Source organism: Puma concolor, chromosome E4, assembly GCF_028749965.1.
Source record: "Puma concolor isolate L17-30 chromosome E4, mPumCon1.1.hap2, whole genome shotgun sequence".
NCBI lineage: Eukaryota > Metazoa > Chordata > Mammalia > Carnivora > Felidae > Puma > Puma concolor.
Genome location: NC_141683.1, coordinates 69,436,968 through 69,461,655, shown reverse-complemented (window position 1 = coordinate 69,461,655; position 24,688 = coordinate 69,436,968). Strand labels below are relative to the sequence as shown.

At 47.0% G+C, this 24,688-nt stretch overlaps 1 protein-coding gene across 4 annotated transcripts in view; it reads right to left on the bottom strand.

The window, feature by feature from the left end:
• Positions 1 to 24,688, bottom strand: part of NVL (nuclear VCP like) — a 92,251-nt gene that overhangs the window by 59,328 nt on the left and 8,235 nt on the right. For 3 of the 4 annotated variants that reach the window (XM_086693913.1, XM_025926285.2, XM_086693911.1), the window contains exons 5-14: positions 22,838 to 22,895; positions 21,175 to 21,432; positions 18,078 to 18,207; positions 17,802 to 17,878; positions 17,100 to 17,234; positions 15,217 to 15,318; positions 13,285 to 13,402; positions 10,369 to 10,513; positions 2,061 to 2,364; positions 587 to 805 (exon numbers count right to left, since the gene is read on the bottom strand). In XM_086693913.1, the coding sequence (XP_086550039.1) occupies positions 587 to 805; positions 2,061 to 2,364; positions 10,369 to 10,513; positions 13,285 to 13,402; positions 15,217 to 15,318; positions 17,100 to 17,234; positions 17,802 to 17,878; positions 18,078 to 18,207; positions 21,175 to 21,432; positions 22,838 to 22,895 (1,546 nt within the window). The remainder of the gene's footprint in view (positions 1 to 586; positions 806 to 2,060; positions 2,365 to 10,368; positions 10,514 to 13,284; positions 13,403 to 15,216; positions 15,319 to 17,099; positions 17,235 to 17,801; positions 17,879 to 18,077; positions 18,208 to 21,174; positions 21,433 to 22,837; positions 22,896 to 24,688) is intronic. The other variant, XM_086693912.1, reaches the window with a different exon arrangement.

Genomic DNA, 24,688 nt, shown 5'->3' with positions numbered 1-24,688 from the left:
TCAAGTCCCTGCTCATGAGGAAATCACACCTAAACCTAAGTTCTGAAAGCACTTCAAACATAAAGACACAATACCTTCAGCATCTTAAAATCAAGGTTTTTAAAAAAACTACCCAAACTTCCAGGCTACGAAGCTTTCAGAAGGTGTCCTAGAGATGGAGGAGAGGCCGTGCTGTCCGTGGTCAGGAGCCAGGCACGCCCAGCCCCTGCACCTGCTCCTCTCCCAGCAGCTACACACCTCTATGCAGATCGTTCCTCATTAAAGATCAGTAAAGTGGAAAAGCAAGAGTGAACGAAAATCGATCCAGACTTTTATGAAACTTCTCTGACCCACAGGAGTGGGAGCGAGTTGAGAGAATATTTCTCAAATGGTCGGCTCTTGGTTGAAACCCAACTTTTTTTTTTTAATTCACTGCCACAGAATTCAAGCACAACCACTGAATGAGCCTAAAACAGACTTCGAAAGAACAAAACAGGTTGCTGGAGGCTGAACGATAGTACAGCAGAACACATGAGAGAAAACGTACAGTCCAGCCCACCTGCACCTGTCACACGGGCCAGCGCCGTTCCACGGCGGACACACCTACCAGGATGGCCATGGTGAGCTCCTCTCTGACATCTTCCAGGGCACCGACGTCTGCCCAAGTCACATTGGGGACAGTGACAAAGCCCTCCCTTTTGGCCGAGGGCTGGACGGAGGACAGAGCAACAATGAAGTCATTCAGTTCAATGCGCAGCCCTTGCAGCCGCTCCTCTGAGAGGGGGTCCTGGTTTCGCAGCAACACCAGCAGCCTTTGCAATTCATCCTTAAAGGGAGCGATCGAAGGGAAAAGTGAAAAACTGCATATTTGTTGGAAAACTTATTTTTGTGCTTTTAAAAATTATTACTGCAATATTTCTTTAAGCTATAATGAACTACTGTGGATTTTCACAATTTTCTCCACTGACAGAAGCCATTTCTTTTACTCTGTGTAGATGAAGATTTGGCCGAGGAAAGGTCCACGGACTAGAACCAAATACAGGACGAGGACGTCCGTGCGCTAACAAGGGCCAGCTGTGGCAAACACGGGCAGCTGGTAACAGTCATTTCTGCAACTATTTCTTCCAGTTTTCATTTACAAATAATCACGAAGCAGCTGAATCTTGATGAAATTCAAACAAAGTTACTCTGGTGGCAGTAGAATTCAAAACAAGGTTCCTCGAAGGGCACTACGTGGAGCCTTGAGCTTCGGAGGCAAACAGACTCCTTGTTCTGAGCAGACTATAAAGGTGGGAGGAAAGTAACCCGGAGTCAGTCTGTCAAGTCCTAACTTCTGTGTGTCTCGTATCAGGAATACGCTTACTATTCTTTTTAACAGATGGACTGTGGCTCCAAGTGAGTGAGGAGGAAAAAGACATCTGACAACCACGGACCGGGACCTGCTCTGGGAAGCAGCTGTGTGGCCCGGGCAGGCCATGGTCGCTTACGCTTCGTTCCTTCGATGACAGGGCCGTATGAAGCCCGCGCACAAAGTATGAACTCCTAGAGCTCACAGCTGCAGCGTTGACCTTGGACACACGAGTGCCCCTCACGCACGTACTGTCCTCCAGAGCCGCGCGGCGCCGGCTCACGGACACAGGGCGCCAGAGGATCGTCCCGGCGCACCTGACCAGAAGGTGACCAGGAAATACAACCGAGTGCCCGGCGCTCCTACAGCAGCCGACCAGCTCTCTCTGGCCAGGTCTGCAGGGTGTGCACCGCAGGCCTGTGGGCCGCACAGTCGCACGCCAGGGACCCCTGTGGGGGCACCACTATGAAGTGTGGCGGCAGGGAGGCCACATGTAAATACAGGAGTGCGGCTACGACTTCAGTTTACAAGATAGGCAGGCGGCGGGGAGGCTACAGCTTGCCAACCCCTGGTCCAGAGCCTCATAATCAATACCGTAAAAGGAATTTATTCAGGATCAGCTAAAAAAGTAAAACAATTTGTACTTTTGAAGCTACAGACATTCTGGGTGTGACTGACAATTAGTCTGTGGATAAAATGCCAATAAAACACAAATCATAAACCTCAACCATACCGACGCTTGCTGGGCGGCCGACACGAAGGACAGGTTCGGCACCTGCGCGGAAAGCTCCTGTGCTTCGGAAGCGGGCTTCGTTCCGATCCCGTCTCCCCGGCCTCCTCTGGAGAGCAAAGGTTCCATCTCAGGGTCGGCCCGCGGCTCGGGCAGCTTCATCAGGACCCTACTGACCGCACACATGGCTGCCTCTCGGCAGAGCGCCATCAGGTCAGCGCCAACAAAGCCTGGAGTGAGGTGTGCCAAGTGGTGGAAATGAAAAGTTTCCGGAAGTCTTAGTTTTCTGCACAAAGTTCGAAGTATTCTGTAGGAAAGACAGGGAAGAACTTCAGCCTCCTTACCCACCAGAAAAAACAAGTCACCAAACATATCTGAGGTCAATTCTGCTTTTAGAAAAGATGAAATGGACACCTGCCGGAAATAAAAGCCACCAGACTCCGAGTAAACCATGAATTCCATCCATCACAAAAAGCTGTAGTGATACACCCCTTGCATCCAATTTTATATTAGGACGGTTACTTCTCCAACTTCACGGGATCTTGCGTATGCAGAAGTCTACTCGCCTGAACCACAACGTGGCACGGGCCAGTGACCCGTGGGCCTCCAGGTCATTATTATGAAGGAGTCCCTTAACAATCTGTGTAAGACCCAGTGAAGAAAGTGTGAAAGTGGGAACAATGGTTAGGGCGGAGGCTCTGAAGCCAGCTCTACCACACAGTGACTGTCCTTGCGCGCCTCAATTTCCTCACGCGCGAGCTATAGGAGCGCTCTGCGCAGGGTGAACACACACACACACACACACACACACACACACACACACACACACGGCCTTCAGAACAGTGGCCGACCTACGGCGAGGGCCCAAGGGTTTGTTATTATTACCATTCACACACTGTGATATTCCAAGTTAACTCAGACAAGGAAATACGTTTTGCAATTTTCAAATTTGTAGCAGAGAGGAGTATTTTCAAGTGTCAAGCCAATGGACAGTGAGTTACAGAAAAGTCATCTGAGATCATGTCAGTGAACCAGAGGGAAGCAGGTGAACATTACCGACCAATGAAAAATTACTCAGGTACTTTACACACCAGCAACCCACAAAAGGCTCCATGACAGAACCGTTTCCTGAAGACTCAGACCTTATTCACTGCATTGTACAAGGATACCAAGCAACTTCCAATGTTATGAAAAATAGCTCACACAAAGTAAGTGTCACCCGTTTCCCAGTTACAACTTGTATTTCTGAAAAAGTGTGGACACTTCCATTCATCATACTCTGGGAACTCCAGAGGAGGAGAAAATAACCAGTAAGAGAGCTCCAGTTTCAAGATGGTAGATGTTTCAGCAACATTTCCTCTGCCGGAAAAAAAAAAACACCAAGAGGCACAAACTCCACAGTGAACATAACTAGGAGGCTGCCTGGACACCCCCACTCCTGCCCCCGTTCTGGGAGGGAACTGCAGGGAACTTGCAATACAAGGATCTGCCTTTATTTATTTATTTTAAAAATTTTTTTCAATGTTTATTTATTTTTGAGAGAGAGAGAGAGAGAGAGAGAGAGAGAGAGACGGAGCGTGAGTGGGGGAGGAGCAGAGAGACAGGGAGACAGAATCTGAAGCAGGCTCCAGGCTCCGAGCTGTCAGCACAGAGCCCGATGTGGGGCTCGAACCCACAAACCGCGAGATCATGACCTGAGCTGAAGTCAGACGCTTACCGACTGAGCCACCCAGGCGCCCCATGATCCGCCTGTATTCTTACAAGGACTTTAACCAGCTGTCAGCACTGGGCTTAGGCCACAGGCTTGAGTGCTGCTCTATACAGAGAGGTAGGGGCACCTGGGTGGCTCGGTCGGTTGAGCGTCCGACTTCCGCTCAGGTCATGATCTCATGGTCTGTGGGTTTGAGCCCCACGTCGGGCTCTGTGCTGACAGCTCACAGCCTGGAGCCTGCTTCAGATTCTGTGTCTCCCTCTCTCTCTGCCCCTCCCCTGCTCATGCTCTGTCTCTGTCTCAAAAATAAATAAATGTTAAAAAAAAAAATTACACAGGGAGAGGTACTTATGCTGCTCGGATACTGAAAGAACAGGTGTTTGGGGGGTTCTGAGGTTTACACGTCTTCCTAGCAAAGAAGAGAAAGGCCTCTCAACACGGGGCTCTGTGTCAGCTCTAGCTGATGCTCTAAGGTCGGTAAATCCTTAAAAAGATTCTGTTAAGGGTTCCCAGAATAAGTGATCCAGATTAATGCTATATTTGGCTATAAACAGGATGAGTTTTAACAAATTCTTTTTTTTTTTTTTTTTAATTTTTTTTTTCCAACATTTATTTATTTTGGGGACAGAGAGAGACAGAGCATGAACGGGGGAGGGGCAGAGAGAGAGGGAGACACAGAATCGGAAACAGGCTCCAGGCTCCGAGCCTTCAGCCCAGAGCCCGACGCGGGGCTCGAACTCCCGGACCGCGAGATCGTGACCTGGCTGAAGTCGGACGCTCAACCGACTGCGCCACCCAGGCGCCCCTGAGTTTTAACAAATTCTTTAAAAGTACACCTTTTATTTTGGAAGTTTTAGATTTACAGAATTATTGCGCAGACAGTAAGCACAGGGAGTCCTACGCACCACAAAACCCGTCTCCCATTAGGACAGTTTCGAGAATTAGTGACCCAGAACTTTGTGGATTACCCCTCAATGGGGGACTAGTCTGTTATTTTTATGGTGATTAGACTAAGTCAGTGTATTTGGGGGAAGAAGACGACAGAGGTGAAGCACGGTCCCCACTGGTCCCATCAAGCGTACACACTGTCGGCCCCCTCACCACCGGGATGCGAACGCTGACCACCAGGCCTTACGCCGTGTCTGGAAGGGTTTCCACCATGGGGTTGTAATCCTTCGCCCTTTTCCGTACCGCACTCTGCAAATAAGTCGACGTGCCCAGCTCGCATTTTAGGGGTAGGCGGTGGGAGTCCACTTCCTTCAGGGCGGTGCGTCCACACACATTATTTGGAATTCTTCTGCACCAGAGACTTGCCTCTTCTCACCCGTTTAGTCAATCATTTATCCATACCAGCACAGGCCAAGAGATATCTGACTGCCTGTACTCTCCAACCACGTTTATCAAGAACGGAAGTAGAGAATGGTAAATGTCCAGGAGAGGGCACAAAGTCAGAATCAACCTTTTTCAGAGAGGTGCGCTAACGAGAAGGAAGTGTATCTGTCTGGCGAACTCCAAAGACCAGGAACGGGAGGCCTCAAAGTGCTGGACCATGGAAACTGGGGCCACAGCAGAGCCCAAAACCCAAGTGCTGGGAGTCGTGCGTGAGACGTGCTAAGACCCCACATCCTCCCCACGCCGCCTGCCAGCAGAACAGGGAAGATCTGGGCACGCGCTCCACCAGGAAAACGGTGTACAGTTCCTCAGCATCCTTCTGGCCTGCCTGTGTTGGAAGACCGGCAGCTAGACCCACAGCCCATGGTACGGTCTCAACACCTTCTCCTGAAAGATCTGAATCGACTCAACAAAACGCATCTTCAGAAATTGACCCTTGGAGGTTTCTAAGTAAAAAGTCAGCTGGTCATCTGCTTTACAGGGGGGCCAAGCTTCAACAAAACAGCTTACATTGCAGATGTCCTATCAGCCGTGCTGTTAGAACAGAACCTCAGACGAGGACTCCCATTGGAGGACAGCAGCAACAGGAGACAACAGAATTCACACCAGACACTGCTGTTCCGACTTCACATCCGCTATTTCCTACTGCCTCTCACCGTCACATAAGGTAAGGGACAGACCCACACCCGCGCACAGGCACTTGGAGGAAACAGAGAATGTGAAAAAAGTTGCAAGAAGGTTAGTAAATGACAAAAACGTGGCAATCGTGGATTCCAGAAAAGTTACAAAGGTAAAGAAAGGATGTGTGATCCTAACATGTGACTTGGGCTGGCAGCGAACAATCCCTGTGCAGATGAGACAGGAACACGCTACATGTGGTTATACTGAAAATCCGTAATGGTTTTATACCTCAAACCTATGGATGTGGTTCAGACATCGGATGTATCAAAGAATTATTAGTGAGCATGTAGGTTAAACAAAAAGTCTTCACCCGTTAGATTCTGAAGTATTATTGTGGAAACAATATGGTGCCCGAATTTTGCTTTAGACACTCCAGGAACAAGCATGGGGGACAGACAGAACAGGACTGAAACGGCGAGGATTGTTTGTGGCTGGGTCATAAGACCCGGGCTTCACCATCGTGAGGGTCTGAAAGGCATGTCTGTACGTTCTCGGCTCTCCTCTTCTGGAGTCTGGGCTGACCTCAGCGGCTGGTCAACAGCACAGAGCAGCGGGACAGACGCTATGAGACCGCCCAGCTCTGAGAAGCCCAAACTGTCCCGTGAAGGGAGCCACACGGAGAGGGGAGGAGGGGGACAGGCATGCGGAGACGCAGCCGAGCCAGGTGAGACAGGCAGGTGTGCAGACGCGCACAGCCTGGCTGCTCCAAGCTCCAGCTGCCACCTCTACAACCACACGGGAGCCGGGCCGGGCACAGAACCGACCAGCTGAGGCCTTTCTAAATTCTCTACCCACAGGGCTTGTGAGAGACAATAAAATGACTGTTGCTGAAAGCCACTAAATTTTGCAGTGGCTTGTTCTGCAGTACCAGAAACTAGAAGAATTGTATCAGACTGCTTTTGTGTACGCTGGAACGTTCTGTAACAAGATACTTTCAAAGTCCAGGAAAACACCAAGAGCAACCTTAACATTTCTACGGGTCAGAAGCTGTGCTGGGTGTATTGATGCAATCCTTACGAGAAGCCTTTTAAAGCGGGGGTACTGTTCCCATTGTAAAGACAAAACAAGGCACGTTACTATTATTACTTTGTTACAGGCAACCAAACAAAAGCTAGGATGAGTTAGGAATCTGGGGGAAAAGGCAGAGGGACGTGGGGCACCCGCCGCTACTTCCTCTGTCCCTCCCCAGGTCCCCTCAGAGAAAACCAGCAGCACAGAGGCTCAAATCAGAAACCTGAGGGGCGCCCAGGTGGCTCGGTCGGTTAAGCTTTGGACTCCGGCTCAGGTCATGATCTCACGGTTCGTGAGCACAGGCCCTACCCTGGGTGAGCCCTGCTTCTCTCTCTCTCTCTCTGCCCCTTGTGAGATTCCCTCTCTCCTGGCCCCTCGCTCATCTGCACCCTCTCTCTCTCAAAAAACAAAAACAGATAGAAATGGGACTATTCCTTCCTGCTCAATCACAGCTCCCACCTTCCACACGTACCTTCTGCCAAGAAATGCAACCCACTGGGTCTACTGGCTCAACGACTGATCACTCCAGATGCGCTCCACCTGTGTGCTCCCACCAGGCACCGCTCCGCTTATCTCCACCTACTGCCCATCTCCTTAAGCCCATCACCATCTCGCCCAGGCATCATAACAGCCCCGTCGCAGGCTCACCAGAACCTATTCTTGCTCTTTTTCCCTTCATTCTTCATGCTGCAGCTACGACGATCTCTTTCCAAATAAAAAGTCTGTTTCCATCACTGTCTTGCTTACATTAATTGCTTTAATTCCTTCCCACCACTCACAAAGAGGTCCAAAATCCTTACCAACTGTATGTGAACTGCCTTCTGCATCCCTTGCCAGCCTTTCCACGCTTTATCTCTTCTACAGCCATAGTGTTCTTCTTCTAGGTTCCTGGACTCACCGAGCTCAGTCACCTCAGGGCCTCTCTGCACATGCTACTCCTACCAGGGACACTCTCAGCGTCACGTTATCAGTTAATTGCTATTATTCTTAAAGTCTCAGCTTCCTCAGAGAATCCTTTAAGAAACCCCCAGACCAGGTCTGCTTTGCCTGATATATCCTCCCTAAGACCCCGTTTCTTTTTGTACTCAGCGTTCTTCTGATCACTCAGAAGTGACTGAAATGCCAACCGCTGTGCCAAATGTTAATTTTGCAGGATTAAATTGCAAAATGAAAAAGTACTAGAAATTTGTTCCAAAGTAAATAAAAATTAATATTCCTAAACCATACTGTTAAAAACGGTTAGCATGGTAAATTTTATGTGTTTATTTTTACCAGAATAAAATTTTTTTTAAAATATACTCACTTAAAAAATTCTCACTCATGATTATATTCAAGAGCTATCATCTTTCAGGCCTTGACCCCACTCTACCCACCTGGCCTTAAACACAGCGAACACCTAACATCCCCTTCATTCTGAGACACAATCCCTGCGCTGGCCGCCGTGACTGAGCCAGGCCACCCAGCCTACATGAAACACCGATGTGAACGCCAACAGACCTCACGCAGAGTCTCACATGGAATTTGGACAAACTGACAACAGGCAGCCATAAACACCCTTTGGTGCCAGAAATATCTGGATTACGTTAAGAATAAAGGAAAAAGGTACCTTTAGAGGAGAAAACTCTTGACAAACTTCTCAACCGAGTGACCGGACTTAACAGGACCAATAATGACACAAAGGAACACTCGGAGCCTCCTGAGAGGACGCTGAGGACACCTCACCACCCAGGCAGTATTTTGCCCAAAATGCCTACGCTGAGTCCCATCAGGAAGAGACGGTCAGGCAAGTTTAAACTATGAGGCACCTGGGAGATGTCAATGTCATGAAAGCACTTCCTCCCTGAAGAGGCAGGTTAAGGTTAAAGGGTCACATTGACTAAACAGCAGGTTTGATCCCAGAATGGATGACACATGAAACACAAAACTACACAAAATCAAGAAGAAAGCAATTAAAATGGACATTTTAGGGGCAACTGGGAAAATCAGAACAGACCGTATGTTAGTATCATTGCGTCAGTGTTAAATTTCCTGAAATGGTGTGAAATGGAGTGACAGTCACCCCGGGAAGCACTTATGGCTGAAGCGTCATCCTGTTGTCCTCCGTCTTCAAATGGCTTGGAAAAAAAAAAAGGTACACACACACATGCACACAAATATACGTAGGTTTTCTGCAGAGACTGGAAGGGGGTGTGGGTGTGCGAGTGAGTGGTGCCCCCAGCTGAAGGGTGTGCATATACTCATAGTACTATTCCTTTAACTTTTCTATAGGCTTATATTTTTCAAACCGTGGCCCTCAGCAGAAGCCTTTTAAGGACTCTGTCGATGAGGGAATGCTGGGTGGATGAACGAAGGGTCCTGTCTAGCAGCGAAGACGGGCCCCACGTGTCCCTCTCTCTACGGAAGGTGGGCACAGGAGGAAAAAGGCTCCATAAAGGACACAGGCCTCTGGAAAGCAAGAACTCGTCACTCTTCATATTCCTCACAACGCCTTCCAGAACGTACCAGCACACGCCACACACTCAATACATGTTTGTGGCGTAAACAGGAACAACTCAGACATTAACTATCATTTTGCGGCAGGTTAAACACACTCAACAAGCCTGAGTGGCTGCGTGACTGTTTAAACATCATGCATGCGGCAGTACGAGGAGCACATGAGCTGCACCGAGTACGGAAACCGAGGAAGGACCTGCAAACGAGCAGAAGCTGAAGCACATCACATACGGGGAAGAAGGAAGGTCGATGCGCTCCTGTCCCACTCTCTCTAACCTTCTCTCCCACCACGTGCCTTACAGCCACGTTTACTTCCGCGAAGCCTCCTGCCTGTCACCCCTTCCCTCCGTCACCGTCCTGGGACTGTTTCTTCTCACTACATGCCACCCACTCCTCGAATCACATACACCAATTTTAGTGCCACAAACTTAAGCCCAAAGCCACGACAGACACGGCGTTACAGAAAAACCCTTTATCAGACCTCTATGCGCTGCCTCAACGGTGCCTCCCACACCTTCCTTGCTTATTGAGACACTGGCAGCGATTTCTTTGCTCTCCAGACGCTCAACCCCCATTACTAGGAAAGGCTGGTCCTGCAAAATACACAGACAGCTTTCACTTACAACTCTCCAGCTGCCTTGTCAGGAAACCTGTGGTCTTAGGCAGGTTAGTGGTCAATGCAACTGACAAGTGGGCCAGTGAGCACACTCTGTTCCCCAGCTGCCCACACTGTCCCTACGTTGATCTGCAGACTCCATGACACCAGCCACCGTCAGTAGGACCAGACCAAGGGGTATACACACATACATCCACCATCACTACTGGGAAAACAGCCTGAAACAATGGCCCTGTTATTGACGAGCACATTAGTTTCTTAAGTACTAATTTAAAGAGGGCCTTTTCCTGTCCAGGTCAAGGTTACTGGGACAAGAACAAAGAGAAAAAAAAAGGCTACGTGGTTTTTGTCACCTCTTGTTTTCAAAACATTCAGTTCAGATGACCTGTGACATACGAAGAGTGTACCTTTCCCTGGATGCTTCATCTGGGATACCCAGGCATATTTCTCGGTCGAACCTTCCTGCACGTCTCAAAGCAGGGTCTAATGAGTCCGGGCGGTTAGTGGCTCCAATGACTAGGACCTGAGCGGTGGCAGCCATGGTATTCAGATCTAGTAAGAAGCAGACACAGGATGAATGGTGGATAAGGCCCCAGGGACGGAGGACGATCACGTTCACAGAAGTGGTTTAAGTGGCTAGAGAGTAGTTCACATTTTGCCAGCAGTATGGACATAAAGCTATCATTTACTAATTGTCTAATATGCGAAAGCTGTAAAGAAAACAGACACTTTGTCCTCAAGAAGTTCACAACCTACGGAGAAAGCCACGGGACAAATTCCGTGACACAGTAACAGGTATAAACAAAGCAACACAGGAATCCGACGGAAGAGAGCACAGATTCTGATGGAGGACCGAGGGAGATTCAGAGAGGAGGTAATGTTTGGGGAAAGCCTTGAAGGACAAGGAAGGACGCTAATAAGCGGACACGCGTTGACGAAATCCACGTGACGACACGGTGTGAGCGACAGCACGGAGGCACGAACACGTGTGGGAGCAGCCCAGCAGCCGAGTCTGGCAGGAATGAGGAGTGGCGGTCTCACAGCAGACGTGTGGCGTGGAGACGGGGCGTGCTACCGTCTGCGCTGCTCTGGCCCAATCTAGACAGTTCTAGGAATGACGGACCACGCGGCCCCACGTGTACCCTTCCTTTGGATTACTGCCTTCAACTGGACCCAGGTGGGCCGGTGGGGAGTCTGAGGTCACACTCCTCATGGGTAACAAGGGAGTAAGACGCTAAGTAAGTACTCTGACATCCAAGACACGAGAAACTTGTAGAATATCCCTTAGCCAACAGGAAGCCAGGAAAGGGTTTTTCTGATAAGGTTTGTGTTTCAGGAAGACAATTCTGATGGTAATTTGAACAGAGTAAAGAGGAATACAGGGAAGAGCTTATTGCGGTCTGATCACAGCCATCAGGCGAGAGGAGAGAAGGTGGGGAAGAAACAGGAAACACCCAATTCCAGGGCAGCTGCAGACACAGTGGAGGGCACGGAGAAGGGAGAGACACGAGGGCCTCCTGTGGACGATAAGGAGGGAGGGGGTACTGCTGGCTGAGCGCAGAAATGGGAGGGAAAGGCAGAGGGGCGACGGGGGGAGAGGGTCCGGCCTGGGACACACAAACTGTGACGGATCTCGCAGGCAGCCGGGAACAGGTGTTGGGAGGCTTCTTAGATATCGAGGTTACAGATGAAATTTGTGTCTCATGAAGAGTTGCACAGGAGACGGTTGGGAGATGGGTAGAAGGCAAGGAGAAGACTGAGTGGGAAACCTTACAGAGCACCTCTGTATAGAGGATGGGGGGAAGCAGGCAGGCATGGAAGGGGACCGGTGAGGACGGGCCGGAGAGCCAGGGGGCCGCCAGAAAGACAACGGTCATGCTCCAGCCACCTGTGCCAACGACGACCAGGACGAGGGGGTTGGCCACATCGAACACTGTCGAGAACTACCGAGCTGACCTGGCACTCACTGCTTGCCAGGCACCAGGGCACAGTGGCCCTTGGCCAGGCCCCACCACACCCGCAACAGGTAGGTCTATAGATGAGGAAACTAAAGAACAAAGGTTTGGAGAGGTCAGCGCTGGGATGCCCCACGATCATTCCATGATGCGCCTCAGTGCGATGGCAGAGGCGGACGTGGAGTTATGGGTGAGGTGCAGGGTGGAACAGGATACAAACATGTTTACTTGACAGCGACTATGCCTTTGGTAAACCTCAGGGTGAGAAGAGAGACACAAGGTGGGAGGTTTCAGTGACACAGGAAGGCTCTTACATACTTGATGAAAACTGCATAAAAGCTCAAGGAAGAGGTTCATGCTATGAGGTCACTGCACAAGCAAAAGAAAGTACAGGAAGGGAGGTGGCACCTAATACTTCAGGCAGCATCATGAGCTGCACACGCGCGTTCACGTGATGACGCTCTGCGCGCGCTGAACGCCCCTGGGGCTGCGACCGGGATGGGAGCAAAGCTGATCCCACTGCTGAGGCATGTGGGTTTTAACGCCCGCAGCCAAGAGGACGAGCAGCAGAACTCTGTCCTAAAGAGAACCCCGTAGCAGTCAAGCAGGCCAACACAAAGGTACTGAAACAGCAACATTTCCCACATGTACTGTTAACATACAAACAACCAGGGGCGCCTGGGGGGCTCAGTCGGTTGAGTGTCCAACTCTTGATTTCAGCTCAGGTCATGATCTCATGGCTCGTGAACCTGCTGGGGATTCTCTCTCTCTCTACCCCCTCTCTGTCTGCCCCTCCCCCACTCATGCGCCTGCATGCTCTGTCTCTCTCTCAAAATAAATAAACAAAAAAGATGCAAACAACAGGTTATATATAACAAGGTGTATGGTGCGATCTCAGCATTGTAAGAAGCAAAACAATGTCAGTATATTTCTGTGTATAAATGCATTAAAATAACCGTCAGATGCACTCCAAAAAATTAATGATCTAATTCTTTATGAAAAGGATTTTTTACTCTCAGCTTTACTCTACCTGAATGGCTCATGTCCTCACATGTTACTTACACTGGTAAAAGAAACACAATTTATCATCTTAAAATGAACGTAATTTTTGGGGCGCCTGGGTGGCGCAGTCGGTTAAGCGTCCGACTTCAGCCAGGTCACGATCTCGCGGTCCGTGAGTTCGAGCCCCGCGTCGGGCTCTGGGCTGATGGCTCAGAGCCTGGAGCCTGTTTCCGATTCTGTGTCTCCCTCTCTCTCTGCCCCTCCCCCGTTCATGCTCTGTCTCTCTCTGTCCCAAAAATAAATAAACGTTGAAAAAAAAAAAAAAATTAAAAAAAAAAAAAAATGAACGTAATTTTTTAAACTGACCGTCCATGCAGGTTAGGAGCTGGGCCACAATCCTTCGTTCCATATCTTTTGAAGCAACATCTCTTTTGGGGGTAATGGCATCAATTTCATCAATAAAGAGGACACAGGGTGCATTTGACTGGAAATAAAAATACCACAAAAGGCCATCATAAACTGGAATTTAAATAAAAACTTAGAAAGAAAAAAATATTTTCTCAATTATTGCTAAAATACAAGTTCTCTTCTAATTTCTTACCAGCTTCTATACTGGCCACGTTCAACAACCTTTACATATTCTGGGTGCAAATAATGACATAAAGTTGATCTTTTCACTTTTTCTTAGTTTTAACTACAGTGACAACTAGTGACTCTCAAGTGTGCACAATGTCACAGCATCTATGGGGCATCTGCCATGAGCTGGGCAGGCCACTGAGGGTTTGTAAGGATCCTCCCATTTAATACGCCCCAAACTGCCATGAGATTTGAGCATTATTATTTTCTTTAAAGCGTATCTATTTTGAGAAAGAGAGAGGAGTGCAAGTGCCAGCAGGAGAGGGGCTAAGAGAGAGAGAACCTCAAGGAGTCACTGCAGAGCCCGAGGAGAAGCTCGGTCCCAAGACCATGAGTCTATGACTTCATGACCTGAGCCAAAATCAAGAGTTGGACGCTTAGCTGACTGTGCCAGCCAGGCACCCCTTGAGTAATGTTATTAACCCAGCTTCCCGGCAAGGAAACTAAGGGTTACAGTGGTTAAACCTCTTCTGTCCACGACCAGGCGGTCAGTGCATGGAGGCACGAGGACTGGAGACCATGACTCCGACTGGCAAGCACAGGCCTGTAACTATCACGTATCCTCAGGATAAAGTTCTAATAGGGTGTAAATGTCTTCCCCAGATGTTCCTAAACACCCACATTTTAATAGTGAATTAAATAGTAATTTAATAGTAATTAACAGTAATTTAATAGTAATTAAATAGTGAATTCAATAGTAATTCAGAAATAAATTACAATTAGGATAAAAATCCAGTCTCGTAATTTCTCTGGTTAACAAGATTTTCTTTGTACAAGTTCAATTAGGCAAAAGGAGAAGAATTTATCCTGGCATTTCTATGGTTGTTTTTAGAATGTGATAATCCTAAATGTTAAAAATTTTCATACTACTTACAAGTTGTTTGGTAACTTAATTTGTGCAAAGTGAAAGTGACAGAAAATCTCACAAGGATAATGTATTTTCTTTTTTTTTTTGATGTTTGTTTATTTTTGTGGGGTGTCTGGGTGGCTCAGTTGGTTAAGTGTCTGACTCTTGATTTCAGCGCAGGTCTTGAACTCAAGATTCATGAGTTTGAGCCCCACATCAGGTTCTGTGCTGACAGTGCACAGCCTGCTTGGGATTCTCTTTCTATCTCTCTCTGCCCATTCTCCACTCACATTCTCTGTTTCTCTCAAAAGTAAATAACATAAAAGAAATTTTTAAAAAATATTTTTTTTTGAGAGAGAGAGAGAGATCGCATGCACACACGCTAGTGGGGGAGGGGCAGAGGATCCAAGCAGGCTCTGAGCTGATAGCAGAGATCCTGACATAGGGCTGGAACCCATGAACTGGGAGATCATGACCTGAGCCGAAGTCAGAAGCTTAACCGACTGAAGCTTAACCTAGTGAGCCACCCAGGTGCCCCAGGGTATCTATTTTCAGCAAACACCCACTGGGTGTGACAGCCCAGAACTTTTCACCAATTACAGTTACACTTGATTTCAGACTGAACAGACGATATTATCCAACAGTCTGTATCAGTGGATCTACTTTAAATATTTAGTCATCACAGATAACAGATCACCAAGTTTACAAGAGGATGGCAGGCGACCAGGCTGACAGACACTGGCCCTGGATGGACAGGCTCTCCGTCGTAACGCCGCACGAGCCGACAGCCCGACGTGGGTCACTAGCTGACTCACCACTGCCTGCTCAAACAATTCTCTCAGCTTCTGCTCAGACTCCCCAGACACTCCGGATACAATCTCCGTGGCAGCTACTTTCAGAATTGGGAGGTCCAGTTCCTGGGGACAAACACAGGAAAGAATGACCACATTTTGAAAATTTATCTTCCCCCTCCCTTTTCCTTATTCAGTCCCTCTCTCAAAAGTGAATTTTTTTTTAAAGTTTATTTATTTTTGAGAGAGAGAGAAAGAGCATGGGGGAGGGGGTGGACAGAGAAAAGGAGAAAGAGAGAGAGAGAGAATCCCAAACAGTCTCTGCACCATCAGCCCAGAGCCCGACGCGGGGTTCGAACTCGAACTGTGAGATCATGACCTGAGCTGAAGTCGGATGCTCAACTGACGGAGCCCTACCCAGGCGCCCCTCAAAATTTAATTTTTAAAATGACCTCTTTTCTGAGGAATTTCATCTTTTGTGTTGGTCCGATGAAAACCATTATTTAAAAATCTACAGTTTAATTCAAACACAGCGACCAGATACTTCCACCTGTTTTTACTTCATAGGAGTCACCATGAAATTGTCGTTACGTCTTCTGAATAAAGGGTCTTGAATCTGCAGAGACATGTTTACCCCCGACTTATAGCTGAGCCAGAACAATTTTTTTTCCTTAAAAAACTTTTTTTTAATGTTTATTTATTTTTGAGAGAGAGACAGAGTGTGAGCAGGGGAGGTGCAGAGAGAGAAGGACACACAGAATCCGAAGCAGGCTCCAGGCTCTGAGCTGTCAGCACAGAGACCGATGCATGACCTGAGCTGAAGTTGGACGCTCAACTGACCGAGTCACCCAGACACCCCGAGCCAGAACAATTTTATAGGAAAGGGCAAGGGTTGTGACAGTCCTTCCCACTCACGCTACAGGCACTTCTCACCCCTGCATCCAGAGGAGGAGCCAGTTAGTCGGCAGAGGACAGGTTCCTGTCATAAAGGAGGAGCAGCCACTGCGGCCCCACCAGCACGGAGGGCAATAAGCCTGCCTAAGCCCTACTCATCCTCAAGCGGTTCTGAAAATCACTTCCTCAACCATGGGCAACCTGGGACCAGCTAGCATCCCACACTTCCTGTCTCCCACTCATTTCTGTTGTGACCGTGCACAGCGTTTACTTGTATGATAGCTGCTTAATGTCGGCCTCTCCTACTAGACTGAAAAGCTCCTTGAACGTAAATCTGGGTTTTCTGTACTTATCACTGTTTTCCAGCATCTGGCATGCACCTGTCACAGGACACTTTGTTCAACAGAGGAACAAGCGAGGCAAACCTGTCGTCCCGTAAGAGCGCCGATCCTGCAGATCCTAACCTATTAGTAGCCACTATGACACGCTATTCTTCAAACTGAAGTCACTGGGACATTTTGCATTTACCACCCAACAGTTTCCAAAAACAACTCATGGGATGAAAATAAGATTGCTAACTTTATTTTGCCAACTAAGTATTATTACCATTTCAGAAACGTTATTTTAACACTAAAAAGTATAAGAACATGACTCTGAATGGAGATTTTCAGTATATTTAGCTGTGAAAAACAATATAGTCCTTGGTTTCCTTATTTACTGCTTTTGAGAATCACTGGCTTAAAGGGAAAAAGGGAACTAAAATATACACAGTGTGTTAAAAAAAGGGTGTTTACAGCCATATTATTTTGCTTCCCACCCAACCTTTGCCATATAAATAATCGGATGCATTAAAAAAATAGCATCTCACAAAGAGCTGCATGAAAGAGGTGAAAAATGAAGAGAGGATCAGTCCTCCTGGGAATACGTCAAGTCCGGTTCAAGTTGACCAAAGAGGAAAATAAAGACAAACAGAACAAAAGCAACAGAAGCAAAGGCGTGTCAGCAAAGCTCACCCCTGCAATGGCGTGCGCGAGCAAGGTCTTCCCGCAGCCCGGCGGCCCGTGAAGGAGAACCCCACGCGGCGGGGTGGCGCCCAGGTGGCGGTACACCTCCGGGTGACGCATGTGGATGAGCATCTTGCAGACTTCCTAGCAGGGAATAAACAGGAAAGAGGTCTTTCACGGCCCGAGAGAGAAGGAATCCAAGTGGAAGGAAACCTGTTCTGCAAAGCAGCAGACTCATGAGTTTGAGCCCCGGCTCTGAGACCTACGGCGGGACTCCACAGGAACCTGCCTAAGCCTCCGTGTCCTCAGCTGTGGTAACAGCTACCTCGCACTGATGATAGAAAGTAACCACCACGGTAACTGGCAGAGTAGACACTGGACAATAACTAATAGGGTTACTTACAGTTTGGGTAGTGCGTTTGAGTTTCTAGGAATCTCCATTTCTTCCAGATTGCCCAGTTTGTTGGCATATAATTTTGCACAGTATTCTCTTAGAATTTTTTGCGTACAACAGTATTACTTACAAAGCATGAACCTTACGTACACCGTAATTAGTGGTGGAAAAGCGGAAGGTACTGTTTCTTTTATCCCTCAGCACCCTGCGGGGTACAGGCCAAGTTTCACCACCCCCCCCCCCCCCTTCCAGGCTGCTTTCCATGAATACCTGATTGGCAATACACCATCTGAGTAAAATTCTGAATGTGAACTAACTTTTAATGTTGTATCGCTGCCTCCAACATCTTCAAATTTCACCTTGGAGATCTGTAATTCCAGCCCCTTGGCTTTAGCTGGCAATCAAACGAGGAGACAAAAAGATTAGTGATTCAGTAGTAACTCAGCGCTGCATTTAATAATGTTTAAGTAAACAGACCATGAGACACTGAAGTGTTTTCTCATGAACCGCACACAGCAGGCCCCCCAGAACGACACCTGGGACTAGCGAAGCCTCTTTCACAGCATGTTCAGCCCCCCAGACCCATGGCTCACCTTTCCTCTGCAGGACATCTTGTATTTCTCCGTCTACTTCCTGAAGGTCTTTCTTCCTTTTGTTTCCCTTGCGCTTCAGCCTGCCTTTCCTTTTTTCATTACTCTCCAGCAGAGAAGCGTCTTTGGAATCCTGGAAAGAAAACAAATTTAAATATGCCATGCTTGAAATTACAATGGCAATGTTTTCTTAAAGAGGGCTGTTATTTAGGCGCACCTGGCTGGCTCATTGGAAGAACATTCAACTCTTGATCTAGGGGTCATGAGTTTGGGTGGAGAAATTACTTAAGTAAATAAAAAACAAAAACCAGGGACGCCTGGGTTTTTTTTTTTTTTTTAAACAAAAACAAAAAGGTGGTCATTATTTAAAATACCCCATTTCTTTTAAGTGTATTCTTATTTATTTTGAGAGAGAGAGAGAGAGAGAATGTGTGTATAAGTAAGGGAGGGGCAGAGGGAAAGGGAGACAGAGAATCCCAAGCAGGCTCCGCGATGTCAGCACAGAGCTTGACGCAGGGCTTGAACTCATGAACAGAGAGATCATGATGTGAGCTGAAATCAACGGTTGGATGCTTAACCGACTGAGCCACCCAGGTGGCCCTAAAATACCCCATTTCTGCCCTGGCACTTGCACCTACCTTGGCTATTCCCAACCTCTCTGCTCCAGGATGGTAGCTGCTGGAGAGCATCCTTCTTTTCCACAGCTGTAAAGCTCAGTTTATGCCCTGACACACGATTCTTCTCGTTAGAGTTAATCTCATGCCCATATTCCCAGAACGCTGAATTTGCAACTGTATTATAGCCTACCATAATCTGCCCTGTGTTTGAGCAACTCTCCTTGTTTCTTTCACGGGAGGTGAGATGCTCATGTTCACCTTTAATTTCTCACTGAGCTTTTCACCAGTTGGTCTTCATGTGATGCCTGATGAACCGCTAAATTAAATATGACTACAGAGCTGCTTTGAAAGCCATGAAAAAGTATAATTCAACTTAAGACTCAAGCTATTCCCTTAACCTTGCAATAATGTCCTCTAGAAACATGATTAACACAAAGAGGTTTGAAAAAGGGCTAGTGAAAATTCAAAAGGAGAACGGTTTTGCCACATCAAGTAAGTGGTTCTCGAAAACCACTTACAGTGGTGTTGTCCAAGAGAAACACAATGTCACATACAAAATTTTAAATATGTTCTAGTAGCCACATTTAAAAAAGGGGGAAATCAACAAGTGAAATTTAGTACCTTACTTAACAAAATATACTCAAAATATTATCGTTTCAACATACAGTCAGTATAAAAAATTGAGAGGTCTTACATTATCTTTTATAGTAAGTCTCCAAAGTCTAACATGTATTTTATGCTAATAGCACATCTCAACTTGTACACTAAATTTTAGTGGGAAATATTTAATTTGCATTTAGACTTCATAAAACTTACAGCTGAAAGAGTACATTCACATGCCCAAGTTGTTCCAAACATACTTAGAAGTTTTTTTGTTTTTTAATTTTTTTTAAATGTTTATTTACCTGTGAGAGACAGAGATAGAGCATGAGGGGGGAGGGGCAGAGAGAGAGAGGGAGACAAGAATCTGAAGCAGGCTCCAGGCTCCGAGCTGTCAGCACAGAGCCCGATGTGGGGCTCGAACTCATGAACTGTGAGATCATGACCTGAGCTGAAGTCGGACGCTTAACTGACTGAGCCACCTAGGCGCCCCATATTAGAAGTTTTCTAATAACTGAAGTATTATTTTACAAATTTAAATGAACAATTCAGTTCCTCATTTGCACTAGCCACATTTCAAGTGCTCAAGAGCCACGGGTGGCTAGCACTTACCACACTGGACAGTGAGCCCCGGGGGCATACTCAGGGCCTATCGCGGGACAGATCACTGTAAATCCCCTCTCCTAGGGGATCTCCTAGGGGATCTAATGCCAGGCATTAGAATCAGTTAAGGGGGCACCTGGATGGCTCAGTGGGTTAAATGTCCCACCCTTGATCTTGGTTCAGGACATGATCTCACAGTTGGGGAGATGGGAGCCCCACATTGGGCTCCGTGCTGACAATGGAAACCTGCGTGGGATTCTGTCTCTCTGTCTCTCTCTGCCCCTCTTGCACTCGTTCGTGTGCCTCTCTCGCTCTCTCTCTCAAAGAAAAAAAAAAAATCAGTTAAGGATGGTGCCCAGTGTGTTCACTTTGTGATAATTCATCCAGCTTCACTTTTATGTACAGTATACTGCAACTTACAAAGGTTAAAAAAAAAGGGTGTCCCTTATTCAGTACATTTTCACGGTGTGCCCGTTTGTACGGGCTCCCTGAAGGCATTACCCGAGGCTCAACACGAACCACACAGCTGTTGCACGAGCTGACTTCCCTTCCTCTGACAACAACCAGCCTTCCAAACATAACACGCACACGAGGTACCTATTCTTTAACTCGCGCTGGTAAATGCACCTCGGAAAGTTCATCAGGCACGAATTCGACCAACTGCCTGACAACGACGTGCTGGGTGCATTTTAGCCAGGGAGACACTATGAAGCAAAACAAAGGTTCTGATCTCCGAAGCTAAAGACAGAAGACAAGGAAGAAACCCAACTAAACAATTCTACAGTAAGTTCTAAGTGGTCACAAGGGCTTGACCAAAAGGAGATGAGGCAGGAAAGAGCATCCCACGACGTGCTATTTAACACGTCAGTATGTGACTCTGCGACGATTACAGGGAAACAAGATGGTGTGAGTCACAGGAATCTGGGGGAGTTTCAGACAGAAGCATGAGTGCAAACGCCCCAGGTGAGAGTGAGTGGGTGCTCTGGAAACAGCGCCAGGCCACGGTGGCTGAGGCGAAGCGGGGAGGCGGGCAGCAGATGACTGAAGCGCCAGCAGGACAGCCACGCACACAGGGCTTTCCCGGCCATTACTTGCGAGGACTCTGATTCTAGACTGAACGGAGTCATTCTTAATACGCGAAGGAACCACCCGACTTAACTCGTAAAAAGACATCTGCGTGTGGAGACTAATCTGGAGGAAGGTCATCTCCGTCAGAAGGCCTGCACTTGGAAAGAAGCGGTGGCGGTAACGGGGCCGTGAACACATCACTACAAAAGTACCTCTCTCTCAGATCCTGGCTTCTTGTGCTTGCTCTTCTCGCCTGCCAGGTCCATCTTTCCGCCGGGAGTTCTATCAATAAACCACCCTCCCTCTGAACCCCCGGCAGGGGTCTTCGAAGGAATGGAGTCTGTTCCGGAAGGTGTCCGTGGGGCCGAGACGGTGGCTTCTCTGTGATCCATCTCGGGAGTCCGTGAAGCAGAGTCGGGATGTCCTTTCCGATATAAGGAGAGCAGGGAGCTGTTCATGTGATTTGCCGCCTGGCAGAAACACGACATCGCCTACGTCACCGCGCTGGCGCGCACGGACACGGGCTACCCGCACGAGCAGCCACCAGCAGCTTCCCTCACAGCACTTCCAGTCAGAAAACACGGGTGTTGACAGATGCTTCACCAACATTTCCTGTTCAAACAGATGTGCCCCCGCTTCACCGCCACTTAATAAATGAAAGTTAAAGAAAACCGAGGAAGCGTGCTCGCTTTTTAAAAATATAACATAGGGGGCAGGGCGCCTGGGTGGCTCGGTCGGTTGAGCGTCCGACTTCGGCTCAGGTCATGATCTCACGGTCCGTGAGTTCAGGCCCTGCGTCGGGCTCTGTGCTGACAGCTCAGAGCCTGGAGCCTGTTTCGGATTCTGTGTCTCCCTCTCTCTCTGCCCCTCCCCTGCTCATGGTCTGTCTCTCTCTGTCTCAAAAATAAATAAACGTTAAAAAAAAAAAATTAAAAATATAACAGAATTGGGGGCCCCTGGGTGGTTTAGTCGATTCAGCCTCTGACACATGATATTGGCTCAAGTCATGATCTCGCGGTTGTGAGCTTGTGCCCTGCATCCGGCTCCTCACTGAGCGTGGAAACTGCTTGGGATTCTCTCTCTCCACCTCTGCCCTGCTCACTCTCTCTCTCTCTCAAAATAAATAATGAACTATTAAAACATATAACAGAACTGGGCTTGACAATGAGCTGGCCAAGAAGAGCCACTATTATCTCATCAACTCAAAACCAGATCACATGTCATTATCATCCTGATTTTGTCAATAAATCAAAAAAATGGAATTACCAATGGGAATAAAAGAGAGTAAGTTATAAATCATCTGGAATCACTTAAATATGTCTCTTAAATGCAACCTTACTTATTGGCAACCGCAGCCCTTTAGCAGAAAATGTATCCTTTTCTCAATTTTTACTATTAATTCCCCTTTCTATTCCTGTGTACCCTTATTTCAGGCCATTCTCTTCCCTTCTTCTTCCTATAAAACAGGCCATAAACACAAATACTGAAAGGATGGCCTTCCCAAGGACTCCTCAACACTGTCCACAAAAGTATTGATGAAGATGTTTAAAAATTTTTTTTAAATGTTTTATTTATTTTTGAGACAGAGAGAGACAGAGGGTGAGCAGGGGAGGGGCAGAGAGAGAGGGAGACACAGAATCCGAAGCAGGCTCCAGGCTCCGAGCTGTCAGCACAGAGCCCGATGTGGGGCTCAAACTCACAAACCGCAAGATCATGACCTGAGCCGAATTCGGGACGCTTAACTGACTGATCACCCAGGTGCCCCTTGATGATGATGTTTAAATCTCTTATTCTATTCCACACTTTTTTTTTTTTAAGGAGGGTTCATAATGACTAAAAAAAAATAAAAGTGGGTCCATTAAATGTTTGGCTTACCTGTGGATCTGGGTAATCTTCCATATTTGAATCATGATCTGAAGAGCTTTCAGTATACCTCAGTAAGAAGAGGAAAAGAAACATTTTAAAGGCTTTGCTCCCACATCCTAAAAAAAATTACTACCCCAAACAAAAAATTTACTAAGGCAAAGTATTATGGTGCTTAAGAGCCCAAGGCTTTGCGATCTGAGAATTCTGGTTACTGGTTACTAGCTTCTACTTAACCTCTCTGAGCATCAGCTTTCTTATCTATAAAGAGAAGATAACATGTAACGTTCACATCTCTGAGTCAGTAGAGGATTAAACAAGCTGACAAAGTCCTTAGAATACACGTAAATGCTTAAAAACTGTGGTTAATTTTTTTTTTAACGTTTATTTATATTTGAGACAGAGAGAGACAGAGCATGAACGGGAGAGGGTCAGAGAGAGGGAGACACAGAATCTGAAACAGGCTCCAGGCTCTGAGCGGTCAGCACAGAGCCCGACGCAGGGCTCGAACTCACGGGCCGCGAGATCGTGACCTGAGCCGAAGTCGGACGCCCAACCGACTGAGCCACCCAGGTGCCCCAAAACTGTGGTTATTTTAATGCACACAATAAATAAAAGTGAAGTGCAGAGTCCTATCAGACCCAAAGGTCTCATTAGGAACATCAGATGCCAACAAAAGGAAATATTCCAGCAAGTAACTGAGCAACAAATTCACAAATTCAACATGACCCATCTGTGTGACCAGGGTAGCTTTCCCAAGTCTGCCCATGAGAAATGAAGGTAGGAGAGATTTTCATATGATGCATGAGAAACAGGGATAAATCCTATTAACTACAAACTGTAGTGCAGGCTCAGCTCATTATAACCCAGAGGTGATGGACCCTGCTACTGTTCAATGGTGTTTCTTTAGAAAATAATTAATAAAAAAAGGACTCTTCCTAATTAAAAAGTTTACATGCATGACATGAACCATCTTTATAATTAAGACATGAATTCTTTTGCTACTCATAAAATTCTATTAATATACTTTTGGGCGTTTCTAATCAATGTAAAGAAGGTGGATTATTCAACTATTTGGAAAAGAAATAATTTTGCCTTACAATTTATACCCTACAAAATGGATTAAAGAGTTAAATGGAATGCTATAAAGAAATAAGGATTCCACATATTGTTGTGAGACGTCTTTCTGAGTATTTCAGCACAAACCATACAGGAAAAGACTGACATATCTGACTAGGTAAAGATGCAGAACTTCTTAACCAAAAGACACTTTTTTATTTTTTAAAGTTTGTTTGTTTATTTTTGAGACATACAAAAGCACACACGCACGCACACACACACACAGAATCCCAAGTGTCAGAGCAGAGCCCAAAGCAGGACTCGAACTCACAGAACTGCAAGATCATGACCTGAGCCCAAACCAAGAGTCAGCTCTCATATGACAGACAAAACCCATAAGCAAGCAACTAACAAAGGAAACATGAAACAGTCAAAAAGTTTTAATCTCACTAGTTATCAAAAAACTACAAATAAAAACATCAATTTTTGCCTAGGAAGCTGGCAAAGATTACATAACAGTGTAACTAGAATTGCAAAGGTACAGAGAAACGCACTCTATTTTTTTTTTTAAGTTTATTTATTTATTTATTTATTTAGAGAGAAAGACAGCAAAGGGAGGTGCAGACAGGGAGGAAGAGAAGATCCCAAGCAGGCTCCACACTGTCAGCAGGACTTGAACCCACAAACCGCGAGATCATGACCTGAACCTAAATCAAGAGTCAGACGCTCAACCAACGGAGTCACCCAGGCACCCTGAAGTCTTTATACAAAGTTGCTGGGAATATAAACTGAGGCAACGTTTTT